Below are 26,730 nucleotides of genomic sequence, written 5' to 3'. Positions count from 1 at the left end.
GACCAAACTTCAGTCAGGCTCCTGAACCTTCTCCTAGGCCCATCTGTACACTTGTGTAACAGAACAGAACTCTATGGGGCCTTCCTGGGACAGGCCTCCCCACCACATCCTCTCTGAAGTACCTAATTAAAATATTTGATGCAAATTTCCTGAGTTGTTCCGCAGATGTGAAAACTCCCCACCAAATGGAAGATGTTAACTAATCAATGACCATGAGCACAGAGCCCCAGGCCTCCTGGAGTCTAAGGACTGTAAGTTCACCACTGTGACACTTCCCTGCTACCTCACCATCAGGCAGAGAATTGTGCAATCCTATACTGTGTAACCGGAGAAGGCAATGGCACCCCACTCCAGTACTCTTGCCTGGAAAATCCCATGGACGGAGGAGCCTGGTGGGCTGCAGTCCATGGGGTCACTAAGAGTCGGACACGACTGAGCGACTTCACTTTCACTTTTCACTTTCATGCACTGGAGAAGGAAATGGCAACCCACTCCAGTGTTCTTGCCTGGAGAATCCCAGGGACAGGGGAGCCTGGTGGGCTGTCGTCTACAGGGTCGCACAGAGTCGGACACGACTGAAGCAACTTAGCAGCAGCAGCATACTGTGTAACACCACCCCCGGCCCCTCACCTAGCTTTTAAAAATGCTTTGTGGAAACCCTTGCAGGGAGCTTGAGGCTTTTTAGGGCACGAGCCACCTCATCTCTTCACATGGCCTTGCAATAAACCTTTCTCTACTCCTAACTCCCACATTTCACTTTGACCTCACTGTCCGTAGGACACATGAGCCTGCATTAACAATTTCTTGTAGAATCTACTTTTGGCAACAACCCTCTAAGTCAGGTAACCAGAACCCCCTCTGTTCAGTATCTGATCATCCTCAATATATGATCACGTTCCTCATCTTCTACCATCCCCCTGGTGATGTCTGATCATCCTGGTCTGTCTTCAGTAAAGAATCCTGTTGGGTCAGTTTAGCTAGAACCCCTCCTTACCCCTGATGTTTTCTCTCAATAATTTTCCAGCCGCTGAGCCCCACCCTGCTCCTTGGTGTAAATTCCCACGTGCCCACCATATCTGAAGCGGAATCAATTTCTCTCCTCCAGTGGAAAATCCTATTGCAGTGGTCCCTATACCATCATGAGGGTCTTGAATCTATTTTTCTTTAACAATAATTCATATCTGAAGAGAGAATACATTAAGTGGACAAAGTAAAAAAGACTGTGTCTTGTGTTGGGAGGTACCCCAGACCATCCCCAGGTTTGATGATTCGCTAGAACTCTTAGGACTTTTTTTTTAAACTGGAGGCTGGTCACATAGGTGGCCTCTGCTTACCGTGTATAAAAATTCTAGATTCTTGAAAGGAAAGCAGGTTTTCAGCATAAACCATATTGTTTGTACAGTTTGGGCACAGTGAGCTAGTCTTATCAGGTAAGAGTGGGAATTCTCTCCAAAATCTAAGTTCCCAGATGTCAGTCAATAGCCAATCTTATAAGCAGGCTTTTCAAAGGACAGCAGTCAGGCCTGCTATGTTAACTCTTTTTCAGCACATATCCTTATTAGAAATCATTCCTTATCATGCTCAACTTTTGTATTTAGGACATCATGGAGAACACAAATATTTCTATAAAAGATTTACCAATTTTAGGAACAATATCTACTTCTCCACTTATGTTTTACAAAGATTTTGTTCCCTGGATCAATTTTTTCTGTCAGATCTCCCAGACAAGAGATCAGCAAATTATGGCCTGTGGGCTAAGTACAGCTTGCCCTTGCTTTTGTAAATAAAATTTTATTGGAACACAGCCATGCCCATCATTTATATATTGTTTATGCCTACTTTCACACTAGAAGGGCAGGCTGGGATAATTGTGACAGAGATTGTATGGGCCTCAGCCTAAAATATCTGGTCCTTCAGAGAGAAAGTTTGCTAATCCCCATCCCAGACCATAAAAAGTCCAAATAATCAGCTATCTTAAAAAAAAAAAAAAAAAAACTTTAAGAACAAAGTTAAAAGACGGATTTAGATAAACAGAATTTTTACGCAGAAACATGTTCTTTGTAGTTTTATTTATCCCTATGAAAAATTAGAGACAGCCTAGAAGTCCAACAACTTTTTAAAAGATAATTACAGTGACTGTGACAGAAAATTCTCACAATCTATTACTAATTGATCAAAACAGAATAGAACATTTTGAACACGTACTATAACTTTATTTCTATCATCACTAAAATCCATCATCGACTTCCCTGGTGGTCCAGTGGTTAAGAATCTGCCTGCCAGTGCAAGGGACACAGGTTCGATCCCTAGTTCAGGAAGATTCTACATGCACCTAAGCCCATGCACCACAATTACTGAGCCCTTGCACCCTAGAGCCCACGCTTCCCAAGAGAAAGCCATACACTGAACTAGAGAGGAGCCCTCACCCGCCACAACTAGAGAAAGCCCAAATCCAGCAACAAAGACCCAGCATGGCCCAAACTAAAGAAATACACTGTTTACAAATCCATAATTTAAAAGGACAAATAATGACCTCATTGGGTTGTCGGAAGAGTTAAATGGGATATTATACTTAAAGTGCATAGAAGGCACGTAGTAAATGCTCAGCAATGTTAACTGTTACTGTTTCTATACAAATATATAATCTCAGACTGAGAAGAAATACAGAGGAAAGTGCGGTGCTATGAGAGAGGATCCAGGATCCACGCTGGGTTTTCAGAACAAAGGATTCCTGTCATCCAGGATGCCATGATGCTGACACAGAGCTTTAACTTCTAAGAGGCTTTGCCCTCAGAGTCCAGAGCCGCCAGCCTTGAAACAGGCCACAAATGGACACCACAGAATGGACTGCAGACACTCACTGATACCAGCAGTAACACAGTTCAAGGACATAGCTCGGTACGGTTTACAAAGTACTTTCACACAAAAAAGACTCAGGTAGGTACAACACCAAACCAGTGAGGTAGATAGTATTCAGGTTCTCAGATGAAGTGACTGAGCTGTCACAACTTCTTTAGTGTAACCCAGAAAAGGGAAAGGCTGAGATTTAAACTTCATTTGTCCATATGCCCAACTTCAAAACACACATTTCCCCCGCGGCCCAGACATATAGAGTTCACTCTGCCTCCCCTTCCTGTCCCTTGGAATCTGGGAAGGAAAGCAGAGAGTGCAGTCTAGACATCTTACAGTGCATGGGCCAGCCCCCAGAGTAACAGCAAAATCTAGCCCCAAATGCCAACAGTTGTAAGCCTGAGAACCCCCTGCTATAAACTAACAAGACTGGTGGTAAGGATGGGTGAAATGAGTTTCATTATTTTTTATATAACTTAAGTGTTTGTTGTTCAGTTATTAAGTTGTGTCTGACTCTTTGTGACCCCATGGACTGCAGCATGACGGGCTTCCCTGTCCTTCACCATCTCCTGGAGTTTGCTCAAACTCATGTCCATTGAATCAATGATGCCATCCAACCATTTCATCCTTTATCATCCCCTCCTCCTTCTGCCCTCAATCGTTCCCAGCATCAGGGTCTTTTCCAATGAGTTGGCTCTTCACATCAGGTGGCCAAAGTACTGCAGCTTCAGCATCAATCCTTCCAATGAATTTTGATTTCAAATCCTGAAAGATGATGCTGTGAAAGTGCTGCACTCAATATGCCAGCAAATTTGGAAAACTCAGCAGTGGCCACAGGACTGGAAAGGTCAGTTTTCATTCCAATTCCAAAGAAAGGCAATGCAAAAGAATGCTCAAACTACCGCACAATTGCACTCATCTCACATGCTAGTAAAGTAATGCTCAAAATTCTCCAAGCCAGGCTTCAGCAATACGTGAACCGTGAACTCCCTGATGTTCAAGCTGGTTTTAGAAAAGGCAGAGGAACTAGAGATCAAATTGCCAACATCTGCTGGATCATGGAAAAAGCAAGAGAGTTCCAGAAAAACATCTATTTCTGCTTTATTGACTATGCCAAAGCCTTTGACTGTGTGGATCACAAGAAACTGTGGAAAATTCTGAAAGAGATGGGAATACCAGACCACCTAACCTGCCTCTTGAGAAATCTGTATGAAGGTCAGGAAGCAACAGTTAGAACTGGACATGGAACAACAGACTGGTTCCAAATAGGAAAAGGAGTACGTCAAGGCTGTACACTGTCACCCTGCTTATTTAACTTATATGCAGAGTACATTATGAGAAACGCTGGACTGGAAGAAGCACAAGCTGGAATCAAGATTGCCAGGAGAAATATCAATAATCTCAGATATGCAGATGACACCACCCTTATGGCAGAAAGTGAAAAGGAGCTAAAAAGCCTCTTGATGAAAGTGAAAGAGGAGAGTGAAAAAGTTGGCTTAAAGCGCAACATTCAGAAAACGAAGATCATGGCATCTGGTCCCATCACTTCATGGGAAATAGATGGGGAAACAGTGTCAGAGTTTATTTTGGGGGGCTCCAAAATCACTGCAGATAGCGATTGCAGCCATGAAATTAAAAGACGCTTACTCCTTGGAAGAAAAGTTATGACCAACCTAGATAGTATATTCAAAAGCAGAGACATTACTTTGCCGACTAAGGTCCATCTAGTCAAGGCTATGGTTTTTCCTGTGGTCATGTATGGATGTGAGAGTCAGACTGTGAAGAAGGCTGAGCACTGAAGAATTGATGCGTTTGAACTGTGGTGTTGGAGAAGACTCTTGAGGGTCCCTTGGACTGCAAGGAGATCCAACCAGTCCATTCTGAAGGAGAGCAACCCTGGGATTTCTTTGGAAGGAATGATGCTAAAGCTGAAGCTCCAGTACTTTGGACACCTTATGCAAAGAGTTGACTCATTGGAAAAGACTCTGATGCTGGGAGAGATTGGGGGCAGGAAGAGAAGGGGACAACCGAGGATGAGATGGCTGGATGGCATCACGGACTCGATGGACGTGAGTCTGAGTGAACTCCGGGAGATGGTGATGGACAGGGAAGCCTGGCATGCTGCGATTCATGGGGTCGCAAAGAGTCGGACACGACTGAGCAACTGAACTGAACTGAACTGAACTTAGGATTGACTGGTCTGATCTCCCTGGAGTCCAAGGGACTCTCAAGAGTCTTCTCCAGCATCATAGTTTGAAAGCATCAATTATTCACATTTAACTTTGAAACCATCCCATGGCTTTAGTTGGCTGTACTGCCAATATCAATTTCTCATCCCCACTCCCTAACTTTTCCTTCCAACAACCATATATTTCTCAGGGGTGGAGCATTCGAGCAAAGCTAAGCCAATAAGTACACTCCATCTCTCTATACAATGATTGGTTCAGAGGTAGGCATGTGGCACACTCTAGGCCAATCAGAGTGAATCTTAAAACTGCTGCTGAGAAGGCAGCAACTTCTCTTTCTCCTGCTAGAAATGAAAGAAAAAGGAACCATAAGTGTTGCCTGCAGCCATCTTGAGACTACAACAGGATGCATCTTTGGGTTGAATGACTTTGCAAAAGGCAAAGTGGAGAGACAAAATCCTTGCTGATGCACTTAGGCCACTGGATCAAGGCTCCCCAAAAGCCAACCTAGTCTGTAAATGTTTTGCTTGCATGGGTTATTAATACTGTCATTATTTAAACCATATGGAGTTACATTTTCTGTGCTTATAGGCACAGAATGGAATTTGGGCTTATAGTTTGACCTAATAGCCATAACTGACACATGTATGTAGAACAACTGAAAATCATCCCCCTGGTTTTCTTCTTTGAAATACCTGCCTCAGAGTGAAGGTGAAAATCAGCTATCACTCTAGCTCAGTGGCTCTCAACACAGGCTGCTACATACTGGAATCACCTGGGGAGTGTTATTTTTAATTGAAATATAGTTGATGTATAATATTTTGTGAGTTTCAGGTGTACAACCTAGTAATTCACAATTTTTAAAGGCTATGCTCCATTTCTAGTTATTATAAAATATTTACTATATTCTCTGTGCTGTACAGTATATTGTTGTTAGCTTATTTATTTTATATATAAAAAGACCCTGATGCTGGGGAAGATTGAAGGCAAAAGGAGAAGGGGGCAGCAGAGGATGAGATGGTTAGACAGCATCACTGACTCCACGGACATGAATCTGAGCAAACTCTAGGAGACAGTGGAAAACAGAGGAGTCTGGTGTGCTGCATTCCATGGGGTCACAAAGAGTTGGACATGACTTACCAACTGAACAATGACAAATCCCCTCTCCCTCTCCTGCCCTTCCTTCTCCCCACTGGTAACCACTAATCCTCAAGATCCGTGAATCTATTTCTGTTTTGTTATATTCATCAATTTACTTTATTTGTAAGTTCACATATAACTGGGAGCTTTAAAAGCTGCTAATGCCCAAGCCACCTCCAGAGATTCTGATTTAATCAATCTAGTGCTTGGCTTCCTGGTCATGGAATTTTTTAAAGCTCCACAAAGGTACAGCCACAGTTGAGATCCACTGGACTTCATGCAGTATAGACTCTTCCAAACATCATTCAACATCCTCTTTATGTGCTAGGCTGACCAATTTGTTCTTAGTGATTTTTGCACATGGTTTTCAGGACTTAAATTTGTCTGGAGCACAAATTTTCATTAGTTACGGATGAGAATAAACTTCATGGTTTCCCAAAATAAAACTACTTATTACCTTTTACACTTGCAGAATGTTTCTGATTAGGAAAGACTCGATGTGGGAATTGAAGTTTCATATTAAAGCAAATCAATAGACCATGAGATAGAAAAATGTTCAATGACCACCTCTCTGGACATCTGAGAGAGGTAAGTTCCAGGGCTATTAAAGATAGTGGCTGCGAACTAAAATTCTGTTTTTCTTTTGGTCAAATTTATTCCCAAATATCAGAAATAGGGACTATTCCACTGGCTAGAAAATCTGTGACACCTCCTCCTCTCTCTCAGGCCCCAATCCTAGGATATTATAGGTGCCACAAAACCCAAACTGAACAGGGAATTTACATTCATCACCTTGATGCAGCATAAACTTAGGGATCTTCTTGCATCTGAGGATCACACTATGTAGAAAAATAATTCCAACTGGTCACAGGATAAGAACTGAAGATCTCAACAGAACTTTAGACGGACACTGCAAGACCTCAAGGGTTACTCAGGAAGAGAAGGAGCCAGAATTCTCTGGTTAAGTCTGTTTCCTTTTGTTTTGACAAATCCAGTTCCCATCAGAGTGAAGGTTCATATGCCCTCAACTTAGACTGAACATGTGAAAATGCTGTAACATCAAGAGCTGCAGAAAACTGTTGGGTTCCCCTGAGACCAGAAACAGGTCTCTCCCTGTTGCTGGTTGCCTCATACTAGGATCTGTTCCTTCCTTGCAAAGTAAGTCAGATTTCTTCAACACTTAGATCAGAAAGGTTCTAGATTTCACTCATCCAGAATGCAATAGATCAGAGAACCACGACAGGTGGGAGAAAAGCAAACTGGAATATCCTTCAGTTCAGCAAAACATAGGAATTGGCTGATGAAGGAAAAAGTTAACACTTAAAAGAATTTCCAAATGCTCATTATGGTAACAGTTATATTTCTCTTCTTCCCCCACCCCCAAATTTGCTGCTTTTGCAGGATCCCTACTAAATGCTATTTTTAATTCTCTGTAGCAGTTGATAACGGAGAAGGCAATGGCACCCCACTCCAGTACTCTTGCCTGGAAAATCCCATGGACAGAGGAGCCTGGTAGGCTGCAGTCCATGGGGTCGCTAGGAGTCGGACACGACTGAGTGACTTCACTTTCACTTTTCACTTTCATGCATTGGAGAAGGAAATGGCAACCCACTCCAGTGTTCTTGCCTGGAGAATCCCAGGGATGGGGGAGCCTGGTGGGCTGCCGTCTATGGGGTCGCACAGAGTCAGACACGACTGAAGTGACTTAGCAGCAGCAGCAGCAGTTGATAAAAGTTATACACATTCTTGTGGATGGACTGAGTGCCATCACACCACTATCCAGATAGGCTTCTGCTAATTTCTGAGGTACAAGAAAGATTGACTTTATCTTTCTTTTTTTGAATTAACTTACTTGGAAATAATTTCAAATTCAAAAATTTGTAAAAATAAACATTGTACAAACAACCCTGTGTGTCCTTTTCAGGATATACCTGAATTTACCCAGATTCACCTATTCTCCACCCTTCCCTCTTTGCAAATTTCATATGTCATGGCCCTGGATCCCTAAATATTTTAGTGTGTACTTCGGAATGATGGAGATGGTCTCTTACATAACCACAGTACAGTTACAGACTGATTGGATGCCAGACATTGGGTCCATAGTTAGGTGCTGGATTTAAGTAATTTTTGTAATATTCTCTAATTTTTGGTAAATAATTTTGTGCTTTCCTCTGGGATGCAGGTAAGTTACTTGGAAATAATTTGATTCTTTCCAATTTTGCTTTTCAGCTTTGTTAGGCTGGACCAGACCAGAGTAGCCTTTAGGTTAGGCCTAGCTTATAAGCGCAAGTGTTCTCACCATTACTTTCTAAGTACTCTCCCTAAGGCCCACATAGTAAGAGGGTTCTCCAGCCTGGCTGCTGGGAAGATGAACTGTTCCCAAGCCTGTGCAATCTCCAAGAAGTCTGCCATCAGATACTTTTGGAAGAGGATTCCCTTGGCCTCAGGCAGTTTCCTTAGAAACTCATGCACAGATCGGCACTTTGGGGGCTTCCCTGATAGCTCAGTTGGTAAAAAATCCGCCTGCAATGCAGGAGACCCTGGTTTAATTCCTGGGTCGGGAAGATCTGCTAGGCTACCCACTCCAGTATTCTTGGGCTTCCTTTGTGGCTCAGCTGGTAAAGAATCTGACTGCAATGTGGGAGACCTGGGTTGGATCCCTGGGTTGGGAAGATCCCCTGGAGAAGGGAAAGGCTACCCACTCCAGTATTCTGGCCTGGAGAATTCCATGGACTAGGACACAACTGAGCAACTTTCACTTTCATTTTTCAAGCTAATGATTCAAGGGAGCCCCTCTGCAGACCTCCATTGTTCTATCTCCATGCAGTGCTCTCCTATCTGGTCCTTTGCCCTGAGAATCCTGGCCACAGTGGCCTCTCCAAATTCTCAACTATGTCTCAACTCACAAAGCCTGGGGGCTTTGTTTGCATGTCCGTCTGTGCACTGAGTCTTAGAAACTTGCCCCAGACAGTAAGCAGGGGCAATTAGAGGGTTCACCCTGTTTGTTTCTCTGCTCTTAGGGATCTCAGTCCTGTGCTGCCTGTTCCAAAGTCCGTGAACCATCATGTCATTTTATCTGGTTCTTGAGTTGTTTGAGGTAGGAGGGTAAATCTGGTCCCTGTTACTTCATCATGGCCAGAACGATGTTTTTGTCTAATCCACTGTCCACATTTCAATTTTGTCACTTGCCCTAATAAGGCCCTTTGTAGTATTTTCACTTTCCCCGTAATATGGTGTTCGGTCTAGGCTCAGGTGTTGTACTTAGCTGTCATATCTTTTAGACTCCTTAACCTGGAACATTTCCACAGCCTTTTTTTGTCTTTTATGACACTGAAAGAATATTGCTCCACTTCCTTTTCCGTGTTTTGTGTCTGGCTGATGTTTCCTCAGGATCAGATTCAGATTCTACATTTTCAGTCAAAATACTGCCTAGATGACATATACCCTTTCTGGGGTATCACCTCTGCAGCTAGATGATGTCCATCTCTCCTTCACTGGTGATGTCGATTTTGGTCACCTGGCCTAGGTGTTGTCTACTTTTTCCATTGTATAATTACTATTTTTTCCTTCCCCTGCTACTAATGAACAATCTCTGGCAATATACTGAACAATCATGGAAATATCCTGCCCGTCAAAATCTGCTCTAAATTTAGTATCCATTGATGATCCTTGCCTGATCAAGACTAAATGATCATCTTCCAACTCTAGGACTTCCTCCACATTGACCAGTCAGTCTTAGCATTCTATTAATGTGTGTGTGTGCTTAGTTGCTCAGTCATGTCCAACTCTTTGCAACCCCATGGACTGTAGCCCACCAGGCTCTTCTGTCCACAGGGATTCTCCAGAAGAGCTTGTAAGCAAGCCCTTCGCCATTTACCCATTTATCTGCCTGTTCTTCCACTGGTTTATAATTCAATACCATAATGAATTATTGTGGTGCTCAAACTGTCTAAGATTTAGCCAGCTGAAACCTGACCTGGCTCCCCTGCACTTGTGGCATGTCCCTATCATTTTTCAGATCATTTCTTTACTTCCTGACACATCATGATATTCCACACTCATCTTGAATCAATCATGCTCCTTCCCTGGAGTCAGCCGGAGAAACAGCTTTAAACTGTGAAATGAACCTCTGATATACACAACTGGCTTTCTTCAAGATCTTAATCCAGGAAAAAAGAAAAAGTTCCTTCCGAAAACCAAGTCATTTAAATTTGTGTCCCATACTGTTTAATCAGGCGGCACAATAATTGGTGAAGGCACGATACACAAAGCTACCTACAAACCCACCCAAACGGAAAATATTTGGAATATAAAACGAGTTATACCCGTTCACATATGGTTAATTTACTTATCATTCCAGATCACCGAAGTTTCATTACGTTAATATATTTTACATTGCACTTCATAAGCATCAGCTGTGTTAGATAACACAGCTAAATAACCCAATTTCTTCATCTTTTCCAGTACCATGCCATTCACTGTGTGGCTTTACACCTCTTTCCATCAAAAGGCCAAATGTACAAGCTCAGTCCTTAAGTTTCAGTTGAGCCATGTGGCTTGCTTTGATCAATGGTAAATATATGACACAGGAGAGGCTTGTAAAAGTGCTTCTGCACCCGGGCCTGTTCTCATGCAATCTTGCACCCCTGCCATTTCCATGAGAAGGATATGTCTGGGTTAATCACCCTTTTCCAGCCCTGCTGGGATCAGTCAATGTCCCAGGCGTGTGAATTCAGCAAGCATCAGCAAAGCTGCCCAGGAAGCCCAGCCTAGATTAGCTAAACCCTACAGATCTATGAAAAATAAATATTTATTGTCATATACCACAGAGGTTTGTGATTATTTATTATGAGCCAAATGCTAACTAATCTATTAGCTAATGTAATACTCAACTATCCCTCACTAGGTAGGTGGAATGGATATCATTCTCTTCACCACAGATGTGGAAGTGAGACTCATAGAAATCAAACGATCTGATGATAGTCATAGCAAGTAGGTGGGAGAACAGTATCTCAGAACCTCGGTCTTCAGAGTTGGATTCCAGGGCTCTTCCCACTGCATCTCTTAGTAAAGCTGCCTTTGGAAGAATGGAATTTAAGGGCATTCCTGTGGAGTCACATGCTTAGTCAGGGGCCCCTTGACAAGTGGTTGCTGAGCTGCACTCTTCAGCTTGACCACCTAAGACTATAGCTGCTTCACCCTTCCTGCCTGGAAACCACCAGACTTGGAGCAGAGGGCAGAATGGCGTGTGTCATTATAATTGATCATAGTAGTAGCCAGTTCCCACTCCAGTACTCTTGCCTGGAAAATCCCATGGACGGAGAAGCCTGGTAGGCTGCAGTCCATGGGGTCGCTAAGAGTCAGACACGACTGAGCAGCTTCACTTTCACACATTGGAGAAGGAAATGGCAACCCACTCCAGTGTTCTTGCCTGGAGAATCCCAGGGACGGGGAAGCCTGGTGAGCTGCTGTCTATGGGGTCACACAGAGTTGGACACGACTGAAGGGACTTAGCAGCAGCAGCCAGCTAATTTTCTGTCCCCAAAAGCCATAACCATTTGAGTTCAACCCACAACTTAATACCAACTGAAAAGTATATCCATGTTGTTTTGAGTAAAGAACTCACTTCATTTTAAAACAACAACCAAACAAAATAAGAATTAGAGAACTGTAATTAAAGCCTAGAGTTGGATAAAGCAGGGTTATTACCTTTTCTTAATATCTTCCCACAGAGGAAAAAGAATTTTAAGTTCTTTTTTGTACCACTGTGAATGAACTAAAATTTTCTTTAGCTTAGAAAGCATCAACAGGCAGTGCAATGGGCGGTCCCGTGGATGTGTCTCTTGCTACAGTGGTGTTTGTTTGGATGGAACAGACCCAGGGACACTCCTCGCTCCAGGCTCCGACCACCCTCCAACCTCTTTTCCAGTCACAACCTTCAGAATCAGCCCCTCAGCTCCCTTCAGCCACTGGGACCACCAACACCATTTTTGACCTTGACCTCCTAGATTCGTCAGAATGACTCCAGAGGTGACGGGTCACCCTGCATCTGTGGGCTTCATGCACCCACCTCTCTCTAGGCTTCTGTTTCCACCACGACCACGTGGCTCTGGAACATGGTGGCCACCTTGTCCCAAAACTGGCCCAGGAGAAGCGCAAGGGTGCCCAGCATCTCTTGAAAATAATGCAAGACCAGCAAGGTGGCCGTGCCCTCTCCCAGGACCGCAGCCGCATCTCAGGATCAGTGGGGTCAAGCCTAGTATGTTGTGGAGGCCACCAAGCTTGGGGACAAGCACCCGAACTGCGCCGTCGTGGACCTGCAGGCCCGGGGTTCTGCGCACGCCGCCCCCACCTCCGTCACTTTCGAGAGAGCGGTGTCCTGGGTGAGCAGGTGAAACTCATCAGGAAGATGGGCGACCACCTGACCGACCTCGGCAGGCTGGCTGGTCCCCAGGCGGGGCTGGGCGGGTCTCTCTTCCAAGGGCTCACCCGCAAGCACCACCAGGAGCCGCCTGAGCCCAGCGGGCTTGGAGGAGCCCCTCTGATGTCAGAGCTGCTGCCTGAAGCCCCTCTCTACAGCCACGAGGCAGCTTTTTAACTACCCCAGAGCCCCCTCCCAAGCCTTGCACCAATGAAAACAAGAAAACTTTTTGCAGGGGGAAAAAAAAAACCAAGAATCACATTGGTTCAGAATGGCTATCAGTTGAATCACTCAGTTGTGTCCGATTCTTTGCAACTCCATGGACTGCAGCACACCAGGCTTCCCTGTCCATCACCAGAATGGACACAGATGCCCATTGACAGATGAATGGATAAAGAAAATGTGGTGCATACACACAATGAAACTTTACTCAGCCATAAAAAATAATGAAATAATGCCACTTGTAGCAACATGGATGGACTTACAGATCATCATACTAAGGGAAGTAAGTCAGAGAAAGACAAATATATATCACTTATATATGGAATCTTTAAAAATTATACAGAACCAATAAATTGGCTAGATCATATTAAATTACAGACAGCTGGACCCTACCACAAAGCTCCTTAAAAATAATATCCAGGGAGGGAACCTGGGATTTCGTATTTTTGATAAGAAATCAGGTGATTCTTATGCTCAGCCAAGTTTGCATTTAGCTGATGGAGAGACAGAGAAGGGTTATAAATTGTGATTTTTAAAATGGTTACTTCCAGTTCTGATGCATTAAGAAAACCACTCATCTTCCCTGGACCTCAGTGTTCTCATTTGTAAAACTGTCACTGGACCAGATGCTGTCTGGAAGAGACACATAAGAGCTAGAAGACTTGAATGAAGTTTGAAAGTACTGGTTCTCAATCCTGGCTACATACACATTAGAATCCTCTGAGAAGCTTGTGGAAGTGAAGGATGCCCAGGTACCACCCAGAGCAATGCAACAGAATCTCTGGGCGTGATTCCAGATGTTGCTAGTTTTAAAATCCCCCCGTGACTTTAAGGAACAGCTACGGGTATAAACCTCTGCTCTAAAGACTGCTGTCATCGAGCAAGATGATTCTGATGAGTCTCCAGACTCCTGTCTCGTCTGTAAACTGGGAAGCATGGGCTTCCCCGGTGGCTCAGTGGTAAAGAATCTGCCTGCAGGAGACGTGTGTTCAATCCCTGGGTTGGGAAGATCCTCTGGAGAAAGAAATGGCAACCCACTCCAGTATTCTTTCCTGGAGAATTCCATGGACAGAGGAACCTAGCAGGCTACAATCCACGGGGTTGCAAAGTCAGACACAACTGAGCAACTCGACGACAACAACAAACTGGGAAGCATATCACCCACCTTATGTGGCACACAGCTCCTATTTATGGAGTGTCTACTGTGATGATGCTAAGGAGTCTTTCTCTACATTAAATAATCTGCTATAACCCCGGATGAAAACTCTCAGCTTAGTGAAGGAAATTCAAAACAAACACACTGCCAGTGCTGACATCACTGTCCACAATAAGAAGGACCAGTGGACATTTTTGTGATGGGGAGACATGTGTGCCGGGATTGGGGAAACTCACTAAAGAGAGCACTCCAAGAAAGTGGTTCTTTCTAAAGTGAATTCAGGACAGTTTTCATTAGCACTCAGTGTGAGGCTGGTGGCTTTCCAAAGAAAATTCACCTGGTGATTGGTAGGCTGGGCAGACAGAAGATGGGGTAGCAAGGGGACCTGTTCTCTTGTTGAATGACCCTTTTTCAATGGGTTGGCCTGCCAATTGATCACCACATTCTTTACTCATCCTTGGTTCCTTGAGGGATCACAAAAGCAGAGAAAACGATGAAAGGAAACAGCTGGGAAGTGGCATCTGATCTTCAAGGTTTAGGAAGGAAAAGGCCTTTCTTGAAGAGCTGGATTGAGTGTTTTAACTCCCCTGGAGGTTTAATTGTGCAGTTTTCGAGGGGGACTGTTCCTCGCCATCCACACACTGAGTCCTGGAGGCTGACTCAGCTTCTACCACCTGCCTATGTAACACTACAGAGTGGTCTTTTCCTGGGTGGTGACTTTTCCTTCACTCCTGAGAAAGTTATAAGGTAGGTGAAATATGCCTTCCTGGCCACACAAGTCTCTGGTCTTTTTCTCACCTCCCTCAAACAGCCTATGCTTTCTCTCCTCCCTCAAAAAAAAAAAAAGAAAAAAGAAAAAAAAAAACCCCACCACACAGGTTCTCAGGAATGATCTGAAGTTCATCTACTGTTTTAGAAAGTTCAAAGACCTTCTGAAACCTGTCCATGGTTTTCCTAGTAAAAAACTTTGGGACTTCCCTGGTGGTACAGTGGCTGGGAGTCCGCCTATCAAGGTAGGAGACACAGATTTGATCCCTGGTCCGGGAGGATTCCACAGGCCTGGAGCAACTAAGCCCATGTACCACAACTACTGAGTCCCAGCTCTAGAGCCCACGGGCTGACACTACTAACTCTTGTGCACCTAGAGACTGTGTTCTGCAATAAGCAGCCACTGCAATGAGAAGCCACTGCCACGAGAGAGTAGTCCCGGCTGGCCAAACCTAGAAAACGTCTGCACGCAACAACAAAGACCCAACATAGCCCACAATAAATAAACAAAAATTTACAAATTAAAGCAGCACATATTAAAATAAAAAAAAACTTTGAATCAAAATTTCAGGTATCAAGGAGATACCAGAGGAGAGCTGTTTTTTGAGCCAGGAACTCTAATGTTTCACTGCCAAACGAACAAGTTTGGGTACCAGATCAGAAGTTGGGTTTGGGCATATTAAATTTAGAATTCCTATTAGGCAACCAGGTAGAGATTTTTAATAGGAAATTGATGATATGAGTCTGTAGTTCAGGGGAGAGGTCCAGGCTGGAGATATAAACTGAGAAACCATCTATGTTTTAAAGCCATGCCCCTAGATGAAGTCACTGAAGTACTGACTGTAAATAGAGAAAAGTGAGAAAAGGAGTGAGTTCAGGGATGGTCTGACATTATGAAAGCAAAATGAAGCACAGAGAACATACACTGAAAGAGCAAATACTGAGTGAAGATCAAAGAAAAATCATTGAAATAAGCAAAAATTCTCAATTGTGGAATAAAGCTGAAAAATTGGGAAATTGTTAGTGACTGTTATCAGGCAGATGAATTTAAAAGGAAAATCTCTGCTAGTATGTTTCTGAAAATCTATTTTCTAAAGATTTAATGATATTTTTGTTTGCATCTCTCCTATTAGCCAGAGACTCTATATATTAATTAGGTCCAATGGAAATTTTAGAGAATTGGCAAGATAATTTGGGGCCAACCATAAAATTAATTGCAGCAAAAAACAAAAATGTTAAAAGTCACATCGAATCATTTGAGCTGTCCTAGAAATTAAGATTCGAAGTGTTGTGTGGTTTGTAGATTGCCACTTCATTTCTCCAAACCCAGCTGTTTTGTGATACCATGGGGTCATGATGCTGGTTTGTTTGTTGTGTAGTCGCTAACTCACATCTGACTCTTTGTGACCCCATGGACTGTAGCCCACCAGGCTCCTCTGTCCATGGGATTTCCCAGGGAAGAATACTGAAGTGAATTGCCATGCCCTCCTCCAGGGGATCTTCCTGACCCAGGGATTGAACCCAAGTCTCCTGCTTGGCAATCAAATTCTTTATCGCTGAGCAATCAGGGAAGCCAAGTATACTACTAAACACCCGACATTGCCCAGGACAGTCCCCTGCAACAGTGACAACAAGCAGAGGCTGAGAAACCATGACTCAAGCTATGGTTATTTATCTCAAGGAGTGTATAACAGAGCAATAAAACCAGAAAAACATCCAATTTCAGTAAACTGATAAAAAGATACACAAGTGGAGAAAGGTGGAAGGGGAGAGACAGTTCAAGAAAAAAGAAATATGCAGTGCAACACTTACGGGCTCTGAGATGTTCTTAGATCCATGAAACAACTAGTAGATGTGGCAGGACAGAATGATGTAAGAGGCTGTGGGAGTGATCTCCGCTCACATAATCTCACAGAGCTACAACATTCCCTGGGATTTGCTTTATTGAATCTGGGGCCTGATCACAGGGTAACACATGGAGTCTCAACATGAGTGATGGAGGATTAAAGCTGGATGAGACCGACGAACAATGTCTCGTCACCTTCTGCAATCTGTGATGTCTGCAGTTCCAGGCTCTGCCTGGCCATCTAATTCCCTGCAGCAGGGAAGAGGTGGTAAAAACCTAGACCTAGACCTCAGTGGGTGGAGAAGGGACGAGCTGACTACTGTAAATTAGGTAACTTCCTGCAATTAGTTCTCTTCCTCCTCCAGCACGTCTTAATCTGGCCATGGGTTTTCCCAGCATGTGCATCTGTGTCAAGCTGCGGTAGGGGCTAGCAGCAGTTGGAGTCTTTACATTCATGCTAGTGGATATGTTTTGAAGACTCCAAAGATGGTACGCACTGCAAAAAATTTCAAAAACCCTCTTCCAGTCGAAAGACCAGGCAATTAGGGGGCTCAGGAGCAGGGGGTAGCTGAGCCACGAGAAGCCCTGGCAGGCCAACCAGAGCTCACCGGGACACACGCACGGCTAGGCCCAGAGCCTCAGCCGGTGCACGTGTGGCCAGACTGCCTTACCCCATGAGGAGTAAGGCGAGGATCGCACTCTCCACTGTCGGCCTGGTGGGCTGTAGCAGCTGACAAAACCTCGTGTGAAATCACCCATTTCGCTTGGAGGCAAAAGAGTCTCATGTGTCCACATGCCCAGATACACTACATGGCACACTCTCTGCATCATCGAGAATGATGGCGTAGCCCATGCTGCCAGGGCCCTGCCCATGCCCGCGCGGTACTGCCATCCTGGACAGGAGCACTGAGCATCACCGCAAACACTCCTGACGCTCACCGAGGGCATTCCAGCCACAGTAGCATGGCAGCACTCATATGTGGCAACCCAGAGGGGTCGGGAACACGGCCCCCAGGACTGTCCTCGGCCAGTGAGAGAGAGGAGTGGATGATATGTATCCCAGCTTCTGTGCCTCTAGGTAGGACCACCCGACGCTTGCTCGGCACTGTCTCCCAAAGGCCCCCGGCAGGCACCGGTTGTCCCCAGCAGCCTTCTGCTCCTGACTGTGCCTTTCACCACCTTCTTCCCCAGTCCTGACTCAGCTGCCCTTTCCCTGCCCAGAGTTTCTCAGGATGAACTCCAAATAAACTCCTTGCACTCGAATCCTCTTGTCAGGGATGGCTCCTGGGGACCGCGCCCAAAGACCCAGTCACCACAACAACTGAGCCTGTAGTCCATCCCAGAGGAGAGGGTCAGATACACCTCTCTCCTGAGAGAGGGGCACCCGGGGACATCAGCTGAGGGGCTGACTGCGATCAAGCTCATGGTTTACAGAGCAGGGCACCTCAGGGTTCCGAACCAAGGGAAAGATATGCCCCCAGTGGTATCAGGCAATACCTCAAGCTGTGTTTGGTTCTCACGACAGGGATGAAAGCTCTTGGCATCTAGTGGGTAAGGCCAGGGATGCTAGCAAGCATCTTGCAGTGCCCAGGAAAGTCCCCCCTAACAAATGTCACTAGCACCAAGACTGAGACCCCCTGGCACAGAACACACAACAGTCAGAGGACCTGGCTCTGGGCAGTTGGCTCGTCCCTAAAAGCAGCAGGGTGGGCGCGGGGTCCTGAAACCAGTCACCTGGTGATACCAAGGGAGGACTTATACCCTTGCCCCAAGACAACTGACATGCCAGGAGACAATGATTCCTGTCCAGTCCTGAACAAGGGATATGCTTCAGGAACTCTTAGTCAAGGAGTTATTAGTCCTATTTCAATAGATTGTATCTACTGTAATATGTAATTATCATAATTGCTATTGGTCAGAAAAACATTTATTTTATAGTAGTCTGTAATTCAGGAGTTTCACCAATTGATTTTGGATTCTTCTCAGTTGTGACTCTTCAGAATGAATATCCTATTATCATTATGTCTAAATCTAAGCATCAAGAGGTTTAAAGAAAAGTTTGTTCAAAAGGCTGGCAGATTTCAAGGCAACAATATTAATAGAAAACAATGGCCCATAAAGTATCTAGGACTCAGTCATATCCTTCTAAACCGTCCCTAGGACTGTAGGTACGGTCTACAGTTAGAGTAATCATTTAAACTGTGCTGCCAGCACCAGGAAGAATAGTTCTCAACCCTATCAGACACAAACCACCTTTTAAAACAGCTTAATCCTGAACTGCAATTGCCAGACAATATAACTTACCTACCACACACTAAAAGCCCTTTCTGAAATAGCTAGGGAAATAAAAGGGAAGCACTTACGTCAAAGAATGTCATGTTACCGTGCATCTCTCTATGAAAAGCATCAGGCAGGAGATCATGGGAAGAGTCATTGAAGAATTCTGATGCTTGCGCCAAATACAGCAAGTGTCTCTGGAGTCAAGAGGTATAAACTGGGTGTGTTAAACTGAAGATGGACCTCAGGACCAGTCCTGCCTTTGGGAACAAATGACGCCCAAAACAGTGGGTAATTTTTGGTGATGTGATCGCCAAGGAAAGAAACGGCCACCTTTCATGACCTTCCCAGCAACTGATTACCATGAAAATTGGTGTGTATTAAAGCCGTACAAAAAAATGATGACCGCTTGTACGTTGGGATGCTTGCTTTCAAGGTTTTATGACGAGGGCCTGTCGCCGCCCAGCAGCTGGCACAAGCGCAGTTTCAGTCTCGAAAGTGCGAACTGCAAGCCAGACGTCCAGGAGGTAGTTGAATGATGAGACAGGAAACTGCGACCTGCGCATGCGCACCTAGGGGGCGCTGTGCTGGGGGGGTTGGGAGCTTGGAGAACCGCTTCCATCTACTTCCGGCCCATCTGCAGGAGCGCGAGGCTAGACCAGCGCTGGATTTCCCCAAATGGCAGGTATTTTGCACTCTGCTTCTTGGGGGGCGGGGGGCAGGTTTCTTGGTGTTCATTTGGAGGTACGCTGCTCACTCCACAGTCGAGTGGCTGCATTTGCAAGACTGCACATCGATACTTCGGATAAGAGTTTTTGCCCGGTTCATCGCCCACTTCCATGTTCTCTTCTTACAGGGTCCCCATCTTGTACGATAATGCAACAAGCTGTAGAGCAAGGTTTGGATCTTGCGGAGTATGTCATTGCAACTGCCCAGCAGAGACCGCCGAAAAGGAAATACTCGTCGAGCGGAGAGACATCTCTCCAGGAAAAACTGTATGACATTTATGTTGAAGAATGTGAAGAAGAGCCTGAGGTTACGGAGGAATTAAGAAGCAACGTGAACCTGTTAGAGAAGCTTCTTAGGAGAGAGTCGTTGCCCTGTTTGGTGATCAACCTGTACCCAGGAAAGCAGGGCTATTCCCTGATGCTCGAGGGGGAAAATGGATCATTTTCAGAGAGCATTCGGCTGCCTTATGAAGAACGAGAATTTCTCGAATATTTGGATGCAGAAGAATTACCTCCTGTTTTGTTGAATTTCCTGGAAAAGTCTGCGGTTAACGTTTTTCATCAGGGGTGTGTCATAGCAGAGATACGGGACTACAGGCAGTCCAGTGCTGGGGAACCTCCGCGTTACCAAAGCAGGCATGTTCTCTTACGTCCCACCATGCAGACGTTAGTCTGCGATGTAGAGGCCATAGCCAGCGATCACCAGAACTGGACCCAGGAGGACAAACTTTTGCTTGAGAGCCAACTGATCTTAGCTACAGCGGAACCACTGTGTCTAGACCCTTCTGTATCAGTAGCCTGCACTGAAAACAGACTGCTCTATAACAAACAAAAGCTGAACACTCTTGCCATGAAAAGGAGCCTCAGGAGGTTTTCGGCGCCCACTCTGAATCAGCAACAGGAGCTGTCCCATTGTCCACCTCCTCCTGAGCCAAGAATCCTGACTTCTTGCAAAAAAATAAGAGAAAGTAAAGCAAATGAACTGTATGACCTCAAAATTTCTAAAGCAGGCAGTTGTGTAGATATGTCAATACAGAGACCCGGTAACTTGGCCGTCCCTGCTCAAGTGGATGTGCAGAAGTATGCTAAAGGGAAGAAGTGTGTCAGATACGAGGAGTCACAACCAACCCAGGAGGTACTAGGTGATTCTGCAGTTGGATGTGAGGCTGCCTACCAATCCCAGGCAACGAGGTTGACCATCAGGCAGCCAACTGATAATTCACTTGCCACTGGAAATGGGTCTGAGAAAGAAGCCACAAGGGAGAGAGAGCCGTGTCTGCCCCAGGCCTCCACAGATGACCAGTTCAAGAGTTTCCTGCCCAGGCCACAGACTGATGCTGGGAGAGTGGTCAGTCGATCCGAGCAGCTGGTCCAGAAGAGCGCCCAGTGTCCAGTGCAGACGTCACCCAGCTCCAGTGGCTCAGCCCATCTCAGGCAGCCTTCTCCAGGGACACAGTCAGCACAGCCTAGGGCTGCATCCATTCAGTCCTCAGTTCCAGACTGGGGAGCCAGACCTCCATCCCCACTCAAGAGACGTCCCAGGAGCCCAGAGAAGAGCTCCTGCGGTGACAGCTTTACTTCACAGCAGGCGGGCAGCTCTCAGGCCCATCCATCTGCTGACCCTGCTCCTCAGCCACCCAGTCTTTCCCAGAGATCGTCTGTGCAGCTGAACAGAGGTAGCTCGCTTCCTGCGGCCACCCTGTCCACCCCAGGTGCGTTACAAAGAACCCCAGAGGTCCGGGTCACGACCATCTCCCCTGGCGTGAAGGTCATCAGAGTAGCGGGCCCCTTTTGCAGTAGCCAGGCTTCAGGGAGAGGGTGTGCCCCTAGGGCCCCCACTCCTGTGGGGATCCAGCCGGGCCAGCAGCCTACACCTCAGCGATTGAACCTGCAGCCCGCAGCACCACTGGAGCTTCCTGGACCTGCTTCTCTTCCTTCTACTCCCAGAGCGGTGCAGGTGCTTTTGAAGAACGCTTCTGGTCTGAGACCCTATACTGTGGTGCAGCTCCCCCAGGGGTTGGTGGTCTGGAGCAACCAGCATGGGGTCCTGCAGCCACGCCTCTTCCAGGTACTTCCCCAGCAGCTCTCGCTACAGCCCTGCCTTGTGAGTCATTGGCAGCCAGCGGAACAGCCTTCAGGTACACAGGGTCCAGGCGCACAGGTTCCAGGGGCACAGGCCTCAGGGCCACAGGCTCCAGGGGCACAGGCCTCAGGGCCACAGACCCCACAGGTACAGACCTCAGGGCCACAGCCTCCAGGGGCACAACCCCCACGGGCGCAGGCCTCAGGGCCACAGATCCCAGGGGCACAGACCCCACAGGCACAGGCCTCAGGGCCACAGCCTCCAAGGGCACAACGCCCACGGGCAAAGGCCTCAGGGCCACAGCCTCCAAGGGCACAACGCCCACGGGCACAGGCCTCAAGGCCACAGCCTCCAAGGGCACAACCCCTACGGGCACAGGCCTCAGGGCCACAGATCCCAGGGGCACAACCCCCACGGGCACAGGCCTCAGTGCCACAGCCTCCAAGGGCACAACCCCCACGGGCACAGGCCTCAGTGCCACAGATCCCAGGGGCACAACCCCCACGGGCACAGGCCTCAGGGCCACAGCCTCCAAGGGCACAGACCCCACGGGTACAGGCCTCAGGGCCACAGACCCCACGGGCACAGGCCTCAGTGCCACAGCCTCCAAGGGCACAACCCCCACGGGCACAGGCCTCAGTGCCACAGATCCCAGGGGCACAGACCCCACGGGTACAGGCCTCAGTGCCACAGCCTCCAAGGGCACAACCCCTACGGGCACAGGCCTCAGGGCCACAGCCTCCAAGGGCACAACCCCTACGGGCACAGGCCTCAGGGCCACAGATCCCAGGGGCACAACCCCCACGGGCACAGGCCTCAGGGCCACAGACCCCACGGGCACAGGCCTCAGTGCCACAGCCTCCAAGGGCACAACCCCCACGGGCACAGGCCTCAGGGCCACAGCCTCCAAGGGCACAGCCCCCACGGGTACAGGCCTCAGGGCCACAGACCCCACGGGCACAGGCCTCAGTGCCACAGCCTCCAAGGGCACAACCCCCACGGGCACAGGCCTCAGGGCCACAGCCTCCAAGGGCACAGACCCCACGGGTACAGGCCTCAGGGCCACAGACCCCACGGGCACAGGCCTCAGTGCCACAGCCTCCAAGGGCACAACCCCCACGGGCACAGGCCTCAGTGGCACAGATCCCAGGGGCACAGCCCCCACGGGCACAGGCCTCAGGGCCACAGACCCCACAGGTACCAACCTCAGGGCCACAGGCTCCAGGGCCACAGACCCCACAGGCACAGGTCTCAAGGCCACAGTGTCTGGGTTTACAGCCTCTAGGGGCACAGGGCGCTGCCCGGCCCAATGTCACTGTCCACAACCAGCCAACAATGGTCATTCACCTCCGACGGCAGCAGGACTCCCTGCAGCCCCGGATTCCTGGGTTGTCTCCACCAGGCTCTGACCAGAGCAACCCTGCACGGAGGATCTTGCATCACAGGATCCAGACCTTGGCGGCCCCGCGCCGGCCGATTTACTGGACGGTGGTGCAGTGCCCAGTGGCTGCAGCCCCCACAGCCCCCACTGTGCTGCCCCCTCAGGACCCCAGTCCAGGCAGCCAGACCACAGGGACCCCGGAGGGAGGCCCCCCAGCCACCCCAAAGCCCTGAGACCTGCCTGGTTTTCTCTCTTAAAAAATCCAAGAGCAGCCACCAAATGAATCCCGAATGCCAACCTCATTTGGTTTTTTTTTAACGTGTCACTATTTTACGTTCTTGGATGTGCAGACCTTCCGCAGAGGCACAGTTTTTACATACAAGCCCCGAAGGTCTTCAATAAACTGGGATTATTTCACATAAGCCATGGCTTTGGTGGTGGTTGTGGACAGTTATTTTTTTGTGATATTCTCAAGTGTATCCAGACCCAAACTAGGGTCAGGTTAAACTCCTAAAGCCTTGTTATTTCTCTCAGGCAATAAAACTGTAATACCAAGAAAGTAAAAATTAGTATTAACAAGATGACTTTTAAATTTTTAGATGAGTTACTAACACACAAACTGTAGCGCCTTCACTATTTTACATGTCCAGCTCACTGGTGTTCGGTGGGCTCACCTTGTCATACAACACATCTCTAGGATTCTTTTCTGCTTGCACAAGTGAGACTCTCTCCCCGTGGAGTGCCAACTCCTCGGGTTCCCTCTCCCCCAGCCCCTGCCCCTGCCCTCTACTTTCTGGGTCTCTGAGTCTGGCTGTGGTAGAGTCTTCCTAGAAGTGGGGTCCTGCAGTTGTCATCTTTGGTGAGGGGCTAATTTCACTGAGTATCCTGACTTCAAGGTCCATCCCTGTTAGCATGCCACAGGAAGGTCATGGCTTTTTACAAAGGGTTTCACTGTCCGTAATCTACAGTGAAGTGGCCTATGAAATATGAGAAACATCCTTCAGAAGAGAATGCACTTCCATATTTGTTTAAGTTTTTGCACAGTGTATGAAATGCAATTTTGACACATTTTGGAGGAGAAATAGCTAAACGTACCAAAAATTGATCCTATCACTTTAGAGACCCTGGGGCCCCTGCAGGTGTGCAGCAGGAGGTGGGGCACTTGCTTGCATGGTTGTCCCCAGCCCAGGTCGTGTCCTCCAGGCTGCAGCTTTGAAAAGGCACTTCTGGGATGTGGTTGTGTCTCTATAAAATCATTTACATTTTTGAGATCCCTGGGTTGTTTGCGGAAGGTAAATAGCTAACCGTTTGGAAATGAGTCGATTTGTTTGCTTTTCAGGTGTTTTCAACCTTGTTCCATTCGGGGTGACACCCCCTGCCCCGTCCCTTTCTCTGTCTCTGGCTGTGAGCACCCTTTGGTCAGCCACGCCTGCTTCCTCTTCTCTGTTTTTTTCCTTCTTTCTTATTTCAATGGGGCTCGAAAGATCCCTGAACTTTTCTGTTTACTTCCTCCCTTTCTTCCCCCCTTTTTTATTGCGGTAAGTTTACGTAAGAATCGCCTGTTTTAAAGTGTGCGATTCAGTGCCATTTCCTCCATCCAGTGTTGAGCACCCACAGCCTCTGTTGCCAAAACGCTTTCATCCCCCAAGGGAAAGCTCTGCACCCATCCAGCACTCTCTTCCCAGCTTCCTCTCCCCCAGCCCAGGAAACCACCGATTTACATTCTGTCTCTATGGACTTCCCCATTCTCCATTTTTCCTAAAAACAGAATCAGAGACTCTGTGACCTTTACTGTCTGGCCCCTTTCACTTGACATGATGTTTTCGAGGTTCATCCAAGTTGGCACAGATCTCAGGACTTCCTTCCTTTTTAGAGTTGAATTCCCTTTCCTTGTTTGTGAACACCAGCTTTTGTTTATCCACTGTGTGTTGACGTACATTTGGGTTGTTCCCACTTTTGCCATTGTGAATAGTGTGGCTCTGAACATTTGTGTATAAGTATCTGAATGCCTCTTATATTTTGTTCTTATAACTTTGAAGGCGAACTTGCTTATAACATTAATTTTTCTAAGTATACATATATGCCCTAACCAAGTAAAGGGAAGTTTGGTCTGGCAGTTCCAAAAGAGATGAGCAAAGAGACAGATAACAGGCGGGTCTTACTCGATCAACCCAGCTGTACTAATGTGCTAGAGATCCTGTTAAGGAAAGATTTGGTCAGCTGGAGGCCAACAGCGCAGAGAGGCCAGGGAGTGACCCTGAGTGCATTAGAGCTTCATGCAGCCCACCCTGGATATCTTCGGGAATGGTGCCTGCACTTTTAAGGAGCGAAGCAGTGCAATGGCCAATTGCAAGGAAGAGTTTACGCTCAGCCTTGTGAGCCAACCAGACACCAGAACTCAGAATTTGTGTACCTTCTCTGCTTTGTCCTCACTGACCTTTTCAAGTGCTACATGGCGACACCAGCTGAAGTCCTGCTCCCTTCCCAGACAAGCAAATAAATGCAGCTTTGTTTCAGATTACTGTTTGGTGGTCTTTGTTTATTTCCTTCTAATGGTCCTCACCAAGGTTGGTAATTCAAAGCAACTGCCACACTGATGAAGACCATACTCCTGGAAATAAAATCCCAGAGGATGTCTTCATTCAAACAGCTGTGTAGAAAGGACTTCCCATGTACCTTGTACTGTGTGAGGCCCCAGGTGGGATGGGGAGAATGCAGATACCAAAGAAAAATAACTCTTTAGAATGTAGGTCTCATCCAAAAGTCATGTAATTTTATCCATCAGCAATTTAAGCTAGATTCCCTGTAAGATAAAGTCTCAATAGAATAATGAATGTTACATATCTAAAGATGAGTACATGACAGAGAAAATGGGAAATAGCAGAAGATTCAAGGTGTTAGTGACTCACCCCCTGCCACAAGTTGGATGTTAGGACACAAACCAAAGAAATGATGGAACTAGGACTCCAGAGAGAAAATATTGCCCAGCTCATGAAGTCTGGGTACGTGTATCTGCACAGAGAATTTGTACTTATTTATAAGTGATAAATTTAAAAATCTGTCATTCAATTCTAGATTGCTGTTTTGAGAAATCTTTTGTTTATTACTATTTCTTTAAAGTAACAGAAGCATATTAGGTTTCTTGCTAGACAGACTATCTGCAATGCCCTGTTCTTACTTTTGCCACCTCTCAGCAGATAAACCAATATCAGCCTGTCGGCTTTTGTTGTGTTTTGCCTCCTGAAATAGCACCACGACCCCCTGTTCCTTAGAGAAAGCTGGCTTACTGGCAAAGAAGAGGACATTGACAGTCTTAGTAGTGTTTTAGATAGTTAAATGTCTTTTCCCATAAAATCAAATAAAATAATCCTTCAACTCCAGTACTTCAGTATTTGATCTGCAGGGGAAATGTAAAACTTAGCTGCTTTAATTGCATTTTGAGAAACATCTACGCTCTAAAATACAAAATTTTCCCCTCTGTTCTCACTCTCTGCTAGGTGCTATTTTGTTTTTACATGTTTGAGTTCAGTCAGTCTTTGCAAGGAAGGTAGGTAGATGAGGAAACAAGGCGTTGAGTGCTTAAATAATTTTCTCTTGATCAGCCAGCTATGAAGTATCAGAGCTCAGATTTGGACCCAAGCCTCCTGGGGTCAGAGACCACATCCTTTAACA

At 46.6% G+C, this 26,730-nt stretch overlaps 3 protein-coding genes across 3 annotated transcripts in view; 2 read left to right on the top strand and 1 right to left on the bottom strand.

Moving 5' to 3' along the window:
* LOC105609982 (transcription factor SPT20 homolog) overlaps positions 1–16,586 on the bottom strand; it is a 37,276-nt gene extending 20,690 nt beyond the window's left edge. Inside the window, exon 1 of the mRNA XM_042241929.2 lies at positions 16,556–16,586. The gene's annotated coding sequence lies outside the window, so the exon portion shown is untranslated. The remainder of the gene's footprint in view (positions 1–16,555) is intronic.
* On the top strand, positions 11,092–12,774 carry LOC121818249 (ferritin light chain-like). The gene is made up of 2 exons (XM_042241971.1): positions 11,092–11,164; positions 12,257–12,774. Exons 1-2 carry the CDS (start codon positions 11,092–11,094, stop codon positions 12,772–12,774), a joined length of 591 nt encoding a protein of 196 aa, XP_042097905.1.
* A 3,152-nt stretch (positions 16,587–19,738) lies between the features above and the next one.
* On the top strand, positions 19,739–25,556 carry SUPT20HL1 (SUPT20H like 1). Its single transcript, XM_042241896.2, has one exon. It carries the CDS (start codon positions 19,743–19,745, stop codon positions 23,289–23,291), a length of 3,549 nt encoding a protein of 1,182 aa, XP_042097830.1. The 5' UTR covers positions 19,739–19,742; the 3' UTR covers positions 23,292–25,556.
* Positions 25,557–26,730: the final 1,174 nt, after the last annotated feature.

The sequence above is a fragment of the Ovis aries genome, chromosome X, assembly GCF_016772045.2.
Source record: "Ovis aries strain OAR_USU_Benz2616 breed Rambouillet chromosome X, ARS-UI_Ramb_v3.0, whole genome shotgun sequence".
Taxonomy (NCBI): domain Eukaryota; kingdom Metazoa; phylum Chordata; class Mammalia; order Artiodactyla; family Bovidae; genus Ovis; species Ovis aries.
This window is presented reverse-complemented; position numbering and strand designations above follow the sequence as displayed.

Coding starts and splice junctions, on each gene's coding strand:
- SUPT20HL1 (XM_042241896.2), top strand. CDS start 19,743: ATGCAACAAGCTGTAGAGCAAGGTTTGGATCTTGCGGAGTATGTCATT.
- LOC121818249 (XM_042241971.1), top strand. CDS start 11,092: ATGGATATCATTCTCTTCACCACAGATGTGGAAGTGAGACTCATAGAA. Junction 11,165..12,256: donor ACGATCTGATGATAGTCATA/GCAAGTAGGTGG, acceptor ACCTCTCTCTAG/GCTTCTGTTTCCACCACGAC.